General features: G+C 40.8%; 1 protein-coding gene across 1 annotated transcript in view; it reads left to right on the forward strand.

Moving 5' to 3' along the window:
• The window catches only part of RSU1 (Ras suppressor protein 1), a gene marked incomplete at its 5' end in the record, with an annotated part of 170,161 nt that overhangs the window by 52,977 nt on the left and 104,604 nt on the right, over positions 1–12,580 (forward strand). Inside the window, one exon of the mRNA XM_089666419.1 lies at positions 11,749–11,881. Coding sequence (XP_089522545.1) covers positions 11,749–11,881 — 133 coding nt within the window. The remainder of the gene's footprint in view (positions 1–11,748; positions 11,882–12,580) is intronic.

Here is a 12,580-nt window from a genome sequence, read left to right on the forward strand (position 1 = left end):
TAGTAGGGTTCCCTTAGACTGGAAAATTATTTCAAAGGTTCCTCCATGTTACAAATGTTGAGTGAGACTTCTCTAGAGTATCACTGAGTGGCAGTTCTGAGTTTACAGAGGCTGCTGACATCACATCCAAGATGGCAGCACCCAACAGCAGTCTCATGGCTTTTGGATGTCTACACAAGGGAGGCTTTTACAGGTAAATAACATGCATAAAATGTTACACATGCATGCAAATTTATGGAAAGATTTTTGTTGAGAAGAATGGCCTTGTGGCAGATTTTCTTTAAAGTCTGCTTCAATGTTTGAGCAAAAATTGAAAAAAAAAGAGGGGGGGGATGCCTAGAACAGACAAACCAAAAAAAAAAAACTGGGAAGACGGTCACCCTATTGTACAGAGCCGTGACTTTACAAGCTCTTCCAACTACAAAACTTTAGGCAATCATGGGCCTCCCACATTACTTCAAATACCTTATTTCTTCATTGTCTTGGAAAATTTTAAATTGGATAGCATACTTTTATATAAATTAAAATTCTTATACAGTATTGTCATTATTTTAATTACAATGTTGTATCCTTGTCCAGAGCTGCAGGGTAATAGTGGAATTTATGTAGTCGCCAAGTAGTCCAATGTTTCTTTTCCTTTCCTGTTGGCATAATTTAGTTTCAGGTAAATTTAACTGTTCATTCATAATATTCCTACATAAAATTGGTCTATTTTTCTTATGTGCTAGTGACAGGTACTCTTAAACTGTTTTTCTTTAATTTTTTTCAGGTTTTTGGTTTCTCCAATTTAGCAGTCCCACATTTTTTTTTTTTTATTACGCTTCAGTATGGACAGGGCTACTTTTTATATGACTTTGGATACAGACATGTTGTTCCATTTTAAGCAATAAACACAAAATCCAATTTGCAATTGCAGAAGCAACCTGTGAGTGATATATATCTTCATGGCAGGGCTGGTCAAGAGGTGACTGCTAATCACGGCACACCTCCTCTCCTGCCGGCTGCGCGCTGGGAAGTGAACAAGCCTGGAAAGCGGATAAAGAGAGAGCCAAAGCGAAAGCTCCTCTCCTTCTAGCCAGGCAGCATCATTTGAGATTCATCGGCTCCCGGCTTATTAGGTTCTCTTTGTCACGCTGCTTAATCTGGCTGCCTGCTGCTTGATCCTTGTTAAACACTATTGCTTCTGAACTCTCTAATAAAGGAGACAGTTTCAGGCAGGACCACTCAGGCAGTGAGCATTTAGGGCAATAGCTGCTTGATTGGTGGAGGGTGAAATGCTGTGTTCATTCTGCTCTCCTGTTTAACCTCTTCAGGTGTGTGGGGTCTGCACTGGGATGCCAATGTGCTCTGTGTTTTAACAGTAGCTCAACACACTTATCATTAAAGTAAGTGTCAACATAAAAGTGAAGGCATGGAACCATAGTATTTCCCTATTTTATGCCAAGATTGTTGGGGCACCTTTAGACAAGTAAGAAAATAAAAAAAATTGTAATGCGTTTTTTATAATAAATAAATGCACTGCACAAATAAATGTTAAGGAACACTCTGAAAACACATCAGATCTCACTGGGGAAAAATATTATGCTGGATATCAATGCTGATATGGACTGGGTAATGTGTTGGGAACATAAGGATGCACCATTGTTTGATGGAAATGAAAATTATTAACCTACAGAGGACTGAATTCAAAGACACCCCAAAAATCAAAGTGAAGAAATGATGCAACAGGCTAGTCCGTTTTGCTGAAATTTCATTGCAGCAACTCAGAATGGTCCTCAGTAGTTTGTATGACCCCTACATGCTTGTATGCATGCCCGACGACGTCAGGGCATGGTCCTAATGAGATGGTGGATGGTGTCTTGAGGCATTTTCTCCCAGATCTGGACCAGGGAATCATTGAGCTGCTGGACAGTCTGAGGTGCAACCTGGCTGCGTTGGATGGACCGGAACATGATATCCTAGAGGTGTTCTATTGGATTTAGGTCAGGCAAGCCTGAGGGCCATTCAATAGTATCAATTCCTTCATCCTCCAGGAACTGCCTGCATACTCTTGCCACATGAGGCCAGGTATTGTTGTGCACCAGGAGGAACACAGGACCCATTGCACCAGCGTGGGGTCTGACAATGGGTCCAAGGATTTCATCCTGATACCTAATGGCAGTCGGGGTGCCATTGTCTAGCCTGTAGAGGTCTGTGCGTCCCTCCATGGATATGTCTCCCCAGACCATCACTGACCCACCACCAAAATGGTCATGCTGAACGATGTTACAAGCAGCATAACGTTCTCCACGGCTTCTCCAGACCCTTTCACGTCTGTCACATGTGCTCAGGGTGAACCTGCTCTCATCTGTGAAAAGCACAGCGCGCCAGTGGCGGACCTGCCAATTCTGATGTTCAATGGCAAATGCCAAATCGAGCTCCATGGTGCCAGGCAGTGAGCACAGGGCCCACTAGAGGACGTTGGGCCCTCAGGCCACCCTCGTGAAGTTTGTTTCTGATTGTTTGATCAGAGACATTCACACCAGTGGCTTGCTGAAGGTCATTTTGTAGGGCTCTGGCAGTGCTCATCCTGTTCCTCCTTGTGCAAAGGAGCAGATACCGGTCCTGCTGATGGGTTAAGAACCATCTACTGCCCTGTCCAGCTCTCCTAGAGTAACTGCCTGTCTCCTGGAATCTCCTCTATGCTCTTGAGACTGTGCTGGGAGACACAGCAAATCTTCTGGCAATGGCACATATTGATGTGCTATCGTGGAGGAGTTGGACTGCCTGTGCAACCTCTGTAGGGTCCAAGTATCGCCTCATGCTACCAGTAGTGACACTGACTCTGGCCAATGGAAAACTAGTGAAAAACAGTCAGAAAAGATGAGTAGAGAAAAAATGTCAGTTACCTCCACTAGTAAAACATTCCTGTTTTGGGCGTCATCTCATTGTTGCCCATCTAGTGCACCTGTTAATCAGTTTCAGCTTCTTTGGTTGTAATGAAATTACCAAACCCCTCCCTCTGCAACTTATCTGACCAGATCAATATTCCAGGAGTTTAATTCACTTGATGCTTTGCTCTGATAAAAAAGTGTTCCTTTAATTTTTTTAAGCAGTGTGTGTGTGTGTATGTGTGTGTGTGTGTGTGTGTGTGTGTGTGTGTGTGTATATATATATATATACTTCCAAATCATTGGATTCAGGTGTTCCAATCACCTCCATGGCCACAAGTGTATAAAATCAAGCACCTAGTCATGCAGACTGCTTCTACATTCATTTGTAAAAGGATGGGTCGCTCTCAGGAGCTCAGTGAATTCAAGCGTGCTACCGTGATAGGTTGCCACCTGTTCAATAAGTCCATCCATGAAATTTCCTTGCTACTAAATATTCCAGGGCCAACTGTTAGTAGTGTTATGACAAAGTTTAAGCAACTGGGAACAACTGTGTAACATGACAGCGGGGTCAGCGCATGCTGAAGTGCACAGAAGTCACCAACTGTCTGCAGAGTCAGTAGCTAAAGACCTCCAAACTTGGTGTGGCCTTCAGATTAGCACAACAACAGTGTGTAGAGAGCTTCAGGAAATGGGTTTCCATGGCTGAGCAGCTGCATCCAAGCCTTACATCACCAAGTACACTGCAAAGCATGGGATGCAGTGATGTAAAGCACGCCGCCACTGGACTCTAGAGCAGTGGAGACATGTTCTCTCGAGTGACAAATTACACTTCTCTGTCTGGCAATGTGAAGGACGTGTCTGGGTTTGGTTTACCAGGAGAAAGGTACTTGCCTGACTTCATTGTGCCTAGTGTAAAGTTTGGTGGAGGGGGGGATTATGATGTAGGGCTGTTTTTCAGGGGTTGGGCTTGGTCCCCAAGTTCCAGTGAAGGGAACTCTTAAGGCGTCAGCATACCAAGACATTTTGGACAATCTCATGCTCCCAACTTTGTGGGAACAGTTTGGGGATGGCCCCTTCCTGTCCCAACATGACCGCATGTTGTGTGTATGTAAATATATATATATATATATATATATATATATATATATATATATATATATATATATATATATATATATATAATATAAAAAATGTTTTGTTTGTTTATTTCAAGTACTTGTATAGCGCTGTCAATTTATGGAGCGCTTTACATATATATTCTATATTCACATCAGTCCCTGACTCTCAGGGAGCATATAATCTAAGACCCCTAACTCACATTCATACATATACATAGTAGGGCCAATTTAGACAGAAGCCAATTAACCTACCAGCATGTCTTTGGAGTGTGGGAGGAGACCGGAGTACTCAGGGGAAACCCACACAGGCTTCATTTTTTGCGTTTAGGATATATAGTGATGGGATCACTTCCCCCCAAAAATACACAAACAAAAACATTTTAGGCATCATACAGACATAAAATATGTCTAGCGTACATTTCCCAGCATTTTTCGGCACCCAGAAAGCCACTAGTTAAGCATACTGTCAGCCATAGAAGTAAATGACTGTACGCCTCTGTACTTTAATGCACGGAGAAGGATGACATTTACACATTACCCGTGCATGTCCCTACGACATATTTTCTGAATGCTGGAGTTTCACATTCAGGGAATATGTCATGCACTAATGCATCAGCATTTACATGAATTAAGGGACATACAGATGTTCACTTTTGTGGCCAGCTGCACGCCCCAAACTGCGGCACTTCAAGTGAATTTTATGTTAGGGATATTTTATGCTGGAAAAAATCCATGTTCATGTAGTCTTAACCGCTTCCCAGCTGCGCTATAGCTGAAAGAGTTCTGGGAAAGCATTCATGGACATCCTCCCAGAACGCGCCCCCAGCGGTGCGCACCCGGCGCTGTCAGTGATCGCTGTGTCCTACGGATCTAATGACACAGCAGATCACAATGTAAATACAGTTGCTGGTTATCGGAAGCACTCTCCTCACGCTGTGACAGCATGAGGAAAGTACTGCAGATAACTGGCAAATGAGACAGGGGAGATGCACTGATAATCCGTGATTTTGCGCACCCAAGCCGCCCTGTAGCAGTACTTCTGCTATAGGGCGTACGGGAAGCTGTTACTTTTGTAGAAAAACATTAATCACAGACATGCCTCAAAACTATTTTCATTTAACAATAGAACCTTCTGGCTTTAAGAAACACTTAAAAAAAAATAAAATAAATAAAGACGAACAGAAAACTAGTCAGTTGCAACTGTTTTCGCAGCTCAAGCAGAGGAAAAAAATATCGCTCAATTCTGAGGAAAATATTATGGAATCATGAAAAAAACACTACAGTACACCACTAGTACTTTGTTGCACCACTTCTGGCTTTTATAATAGCTTGAATTCTCTTAGGCATGGATTTAACGATCGACAGACCGTATTCTTCATCAATCCGGCTCCAAGTTTTCTCTTTATCAGCTTTGCAGGCTGGAGCCTTGTCATTGACCTTTTTTTTTTTAACCACTTGCCCTCCAGAGGATTTACCCTGCTTCCTGACCATCCATTTTTTGCAATACGGCGCTGTGTTACTTTAACTGACAATTGCACGGTCATGCAACGCTGCACCCAAATTAAATTTATGTCCTTTTTTCCCACAAATGGAGCTTTCTTTGAATGGTATTTGATTGCCTTTGCGATTTTTATTTTTTTGCACTATAAACAAAAAAGACTGACTATTTTGAAAAAAAAAATAAAAAAAACCCTGTTTTTGACTTTTTGCTATAAAACATATCCAGTAAAAAAAAAATCAAATTTCGTCATAAATTTAGGTCAAATTGTATTCTGCTACACGTGTTTGCTAAAAAATCCCAATATGTGTAAATTAATTGGTTTACATGAAAGTTATAGCATCTATAAATGGCGGTAAATATACTGGAATTTATTTTTTTGTTTAATACTAGTAATGGTAGTGATCAGTGACTTATAGCGGGTCTTTTGGCGGGCATTCTGACACTGGAGGGGGGGGGGGGGGGGGGTGACTGCCACTGACATCCCCAGTGACACTAATACAGTGATCAGTGCTAAAAAAAAGCACTGACACTGTACTAATGACACTGGGCAGGAAGGGGTTAACTTGTGGGGCGATCAAAGGGTTAACTGTGTGCTGTTTTACTGTGTTGTCTGTGTGTGCTTTGCTGTGTAAGCACGCTGCTTTGTATTGCTCTATGCAGAGCAATACAAAGCAATGTGCTGGAGCTGACGGGAGGGGATCTGTATTTTATTTACATACAGACCTCTCCTCTGTCACTGTTCCTTCCGGGCGCCGGCGAGGAAATCTCCGACCGAGACCCGGTGATCGACAGCCGAAGCTGCCAATGGCGTCGCAGGTAGGGTGTCGCTCGTGCTCCCTACCCGCCGTGCTCCCTAGTGTGTGTATATATGTATGTGTGTAGATAGAGATATATCTCATATTATGATTTTTGCACAGCCCTGCCGCCCTGTAGCTGTAGTTCTGCTATAGGGTGGTTGGGAAGCGGTTAATTTCCGCCATAGATTTTCAGTTGGATTGGAGTCTGGACTATTTGCAGGCCATGACATTGTGTCTTTCTTGAAGGCAAGATGTATTATCATTCTGAAAAATGTCATCCTCACCAAACATCCTTTCAATTGATGGATTAAGAAAAGTGTCCAAAATCTCAATATAAACGTGTGCAGTTATTGAAGATTTAATTACTGTCATCTCCCCGTACCTTTAGCTGACGTGCAACCTCATATCATCAATGGTTGTGGAATTTTGTATTCTTCAGGCAGTTGTCTTTTATACATTTCATTGGAACAGCACCAAACAAAAGTTCCAGCATCTTCACCCTGCCCAATGCAGATTTTTGATTCATCACTGAATATAACTCCTCCAGTCATTCACAGTCCATAATTGCTTTTCTTTAGCCCACTGTAACCTTTTTTTTTTTTTGTTTTTTTGTTTTGTTTTTTTTTGTTTAGGTGTTGATGGTTTTTGTTTGGCTTTTCTGTATGTAAATCCCATTTCCTTTAGGCGATGTCTTAGTTTGGTCACAGACTTTTACTCCAGTTTCTGCTCATTTGTTTTGTGCATTTTCTGTTTTCAAGGCATTGCTTTATGTTTTCTATCTTGATGTCTTCCTTGGTCTACCAGTACACTTTCCTTTAACAACCCATTTGATTTGCACTCAGTCCAGATTTTAGACACAGCTGACTGGGAACAACCAACATCTTTTGCAACATTCCATGATCATTTACCTTCTTGAAGTTTTTATATTCCTCTCCTTTGTTTCAACTGACATCTCTCGTGTTGGAGCCGTGATTCATGTCAATGATTTTTTTTTTAAGTGTTTCTTAAAGCCAGAAGGTTGGAATATTAAATAAAAATAGTTTTGAGGCATGTCTGTAATTTATTTTTTTTTTCTACACAATTAAACAGTTGAATGAACATTTTCCAAGAGTGGTGATTCCATACTTTTTGCCAGGGGTTGTATTATTATTATTATTATTATTATAGTACAGAGTTCTTATAGTGCCAACAGTTTGTGCAACATTTTACAATATAAAGGGAGACTATACAGTTATAATACAAGAGGTTTGGGAGGGCCTTGCTCATGAGAGCTTACGATCTAACTGCACTTTGAATGGATGTAGAGGAGAGATGGCTGCAGATAAACATATACAACTTATTTGTCTTCCCCAATTCCACCTTCAACCATATTGTTTCAGAGCTCAGGCAACCTATACTAGCTAATTATGATTTTATATCCCAATTCCTGAATTTTGCTAGAACTGGCTGATTTATGTGCGTAAGATAGCACATAGTCTGTTAGTTCTTGTGTGAAGGTTTGATCAATAATAGGGATACAGTGGATAAGGAGACTGTAAGTAACTGTCTGGATGTGCTGCACTGGGCTTGAGTATTTTTCGAATGTTGAGAGGATGTTGTTGGTGAAAATGTGGGGTTTGTTCATAGTAAATAAGTGTCTGAGTTGCATAGATTGCCAGAGTTTCAATGATAGGTCAGTCATTCTAATATTTGAGGTTGTTTTCCATTCCCCAAGGAGAGGATATTGTAAAAACTGAATTGCTTTGTTAGTGTAAAGGGTTTGAATGTATGGTCTTGTAGTCCAGATTGGAAAGTTGAGTCTCCTATTATCGGGTCATATAAGAACATATAGTTTTTATTTTGCTTTACATTTTCTGTGATAAATCTTTTCCCGCCTGAAACATTTGGGCACCTCAATAAAAGTTTTACATAGCAATAATGGCTGGAAGAATTTCTTAAGTTGGAAATAAGTTACAATTTCCCATCAGGTGTATGCATGTTGTCTGACTGTGAGAGATGGCACAGCGCTGATGGTACCTGTGGAGCGGGCACATTTGTAGTAGGCGTGGGAAGCTGCATTTATTAATGCACATCTGTTACTTGTTACCAGTCTGCTACTGAAATGATTTACTGAGAATTTGTGTCTTACAGAAATGTTTCCTGTCTGCACAGTAAGCAGGCTGCAATACGCTGGTTACACGCCATTTTCTGCTAATATTTGTAGCTTTGTCCGCTCACACTCACTGGCCACTTTATTAGGTACTCCTTGCTAGTGCCGGGTTGGACCCCCTTTTGCCTTCATACTGCTTTAATTCCTTGTGGCATAGAATCAACAAGGTATGGGAAACCTTCCTCAGAGATTTTGGTTCCTAGATTGTAAGCTTGAAAGAGCAGGGCCCTCGAACCCCTCGTGTATTGTATTGTTACTGTCTTGTCTCATGTTCTGTCCCCCCTGCTACTGTACAGCGCTGAGCATACCCTTTGGCGCTATATAAATACTATATAATAATAATATCGACATGAGTTACTGTTGCCTTTCTATCATCTCGAACCAGGCTGCCCATTCCCTCAAGGGCCAGATTAAGTCAAGCAGTTTGGAGAGCACTGGTCTATACAGCCTGGTGCACTTGGATGCCCACCAGGTTCTAATGACTTGTAGGCTTTAGTTGGTCACTGGTACAGTTACAGCCTGGCCTGTGTGGGCAAACTGTGGCCACAGACAAGATATTTGCCAATGTTTTGAAAGGATTTCCAGGAGAGGTTTGTTAGTGCATCTCACTCCAGTGCAGAACTGCTTCAGAAAACATCTTCATATTCCTGCAAAATTGCATTAAAAAATGTTTATTTCATAATTAAAATGCTAGTCTTCTATTAAAGTCAAGATAAAGGTTGCTATTAACATAACCATGTAACCTTTTATTATAACATGCTGCTCTGTTGGCTAATCTAATAGGCAAAGATGTTTAATGGTTACAGTTCAACAATGTTTGTCACTGCAGTTGTGCTCAGGTTCCCCCAGCAGAAGGGAGCTCAGAGCTGCTGCAGTGTTAGTGTCAGCATCAGGGTTCAGGCTTGGAGACCAGCAGGAAAAGTAAATGGACAGGTCACTCTGGCAGATGACGTGGGCTCACCAGAGGTGCGGGGTCTAACCACTAACTGGTATTCACCAGAGTTCCTGATGGTGGAGACGGGTTTTTCTGTGTTAGTACCAGGTCACATTCTTCAGGATTGCCTCACCAGGATGTGAACAAGCCGAGGTCAGTAGCGGATATAGCCGGTAGGGATCAAGCAGAAGAATAGTTGTAAAACAAGCCAAAGGTCAGTAACAGGTGGTAGCGAAGATATGGACAGCAACAGAAGTACCAGAGCGAGATATTGGCTGAGTGAGCACAATCTTGCAAAACAGTGCAAAGACATGGCTTAAATAGGAAGTTCATAGAAGGAGCAAAAATTCAAGGTTCAATCAGAAAAAAAACAAAGTAAGTTTGTCCAAGTACTCAAGCAAGGCACTGTCCAGCATTTCAGGTGGTTCAGCAAGAAGATTTACTGCCAGGCACAGCAGAGGTCTTGGGCTCAGATCCCTGTCCTGACAGCTAAGTACTCACAGACTTAAAAAAATGTTAACCTGATACCACCATTTTTGGTTGTGCTATGGAGCATTCATAGGTCTACAGACAACTGTTTGTCAAGAATGATTTGCTCTGAAAGCCAATGTTGTTTTTCATGTGAGACAGGCTAAAGCTTCACCACTTCACAGGCATAAACTTGTAACTTCATTTAAAGTATAACTCCATTTTTTTTCCATTTTACGCAGGGTAGGGAATCATTAAAACCCTCACTGTTTTTTGTCCCATTTAAAGAAGTGTACACACAGCAGGAAGTGAGAGAAAATTTCTCCAAAGCGAGGTACATCTCCTCTTAGATGTCACCAGAAAATCTCCCCATTGGAAGATTTCTGTGCTGTTCCTGTTCTGATGAAAACTAAATTTTACATTTTCCTTTACCATTAGTCCCAACGAAAATGGTCACCAGAGCAAGTAGAGAGGGTGAATCTCCCTAGCAGGGACACGGTCCACTATGAAAACTTGACAGGAGTCCTAATCTGTCTACAATCTATTCAACACAAAAATTGCCCTTAGTTATACTTTTTTTGTGGTACTTGCGTATTTGTAAGATTGCTCTAGAACAATCGGCTGGAAGCTAAAGTCTTTAAGCACTTTTAGGCAACTTTGTAATTTAGGTGAAGGAATAGGCAATGAAGTTGGTAGTGTTTATATCAACAAAAGGTGAAAAATTGATCACAACTGCATGGTAGATGAAAACAGATTTTATTGTCCCAAAAATGACAACCACACAGTTCAGTATTCAACAAGCAAAGAAAAACGTGCACGGTCAGGGAAGTACAGGGAACAATATAAAAATTTCACAGCATGTGGTCCAGCTTGTTGACACATAACAACAAATTAAATTATTACAAAATTTAGATAAACACAGCATTCTTTTTCCACATATTTGCAAAGACATGTGAAGGCGCACTGCCACATCAAGGTCGTCATCTGCAAAGTGTTCTCCTCAACTGCCTGATCTTCCTGAAAGCAAAGGACATTTCCATGGACAAGAGTTCCTAAGGACAAAGCTTCAAAACTTGTGATTTTCCCAAAATATCAGGAATGGGTGGGAACTTTTAATTGAGTCAAATGTCAAACTGGTTTTCTGTGCCTTACATAGCCAGTTCAGAAGGGACCGGCTGAATTTTGGTCAGCCTGTGACATCCCTGCTTGACAGAAATCGATCGGTCGAAGACAGAAATCGATCAGAATCAACAATACTGAATCATATAAGAAGTAAAAAGTTTACAACATAAAGGAACAGCATATAATTCAATTCTTTGCAAATTTTAGGTTCATTCTTTTATAGGCTTAATGAGCCTACAGTTTGCATAGAATTGGATCATATGAGAAGAGATATGCTGTTCCTTGATGTTGTAAACTTTTTACTTATTATGCCTTTTGTTGTGCCTCAAAAGTCCCCATTCTTAGGTCTTTTCGGTTCAAATCTATTAGGGATACAGCACTAATATATATTTTAATATTGATAATTAGCTAAAAGAGCATTTGTAAGGTCAGGTACTGATGTTGAACGAAAGGCCTAGCTCACGGTTAGTACTCCAGTTCATCCCAAAGGGTTTAGTAGGGTTGAGTTTCATTCACACAAGACTGATCAAGCTATATCTTTATGGTCCTGGCTTTGTGCACCTGAGCTCAATAATTTGGAGGGGTATCCATACACCTTTGGTCACATAGTGTATACAAAAATTAATTAATAAGGATTTTTTTTTATCCCTTTTTTAAAAAAAGAAAATATATATATATATATATATATATATTTGTTCCTAAATTGTACATTTTAGAAAGTACAGCCTTATTTTATCTGCATTTTTTTTTTCTTTAATGTAGATGTTTGTTTGTTTTTTTCCTCAGGAAATTTGGACTTAACAGGTCAAAAGCAGGTCTTCAAGGCTGAGAATAACCCTTGGGTTACACCGATCGCTGATCAGTTCCAGTTGGGAGTTTCTCATGTGTTTGAGTACATCCGATCTGAAACCTACAAATAGTAAGTGTGGCTACTTTCAACTTCTTAAAAATTGCTGACATTCTATGGTGAAATATTCTGTGTCCATTTTAAATACAAACTATTTTAGGTTTTTTTTTTTTTTTTTTTTTTTTTTTATGTTTTCCCAATTCATTAGACAAATACAGCAAGTTGCAATAATATGCATACACACTAAACCAGAAGACGAGGTCATATAGAATCAGCGAGGTTGTTCTTTCAGAACTGAATGTTATAGTGAGTAGCGGTATCAGCAAGAGGGAAATGAACAGGGACACTGCCATCCCACCTGGCTGTAGAGAGGGTAAGATATATATGAAGCACAGCAAAAAAAAGAACACAAAAAGGAAACCGCAATTAAAAGAGGAAAAGAGCAAAGCTAGGTTCTCAGGAAGGGGAAACAGAATCTGCCATCCAGAGTTGTGGTTTGGTTGTCATGAAGATGAAGGCATTTGTGGACTTTGAAGAACCATGGAAATGGTTTAGGTGGTCTAAGTATATATGTAAGAGGTGTACCAATGGGAGCCGGGTGATCAGCCTCTCCGTTCATTAGCCTATTCCTGCATTGTAGGAGTGTGTGTGTGTGTGTGTGTGTGTGTGTGTGGTCCTCCAAGGTTGGGGGATAACTGCCCTGGCTGTTAACATAAAGAAGCAGAGAGGGACAGTTTTTGGCTCTAATGATTGCGCCTGATCACACAGAGG

The sequence above is a fragment of the Staurois parvus genome, unplaced genomic scaffold (genome assembly GCF_062004578.1).
Source record: "Staurois parvus isolate SC_StPar_1 unplaced genomic scaffold, SC_StPar_1.0 ptg000051l, whole genome shotgun sequence".
Taxonomy (NCBI): domain Eukaryota; kingdom Metazoa; phylum Chordata; class Amphibia; order Anura; family Ranidae; genus Staurois; species Staurois parvus.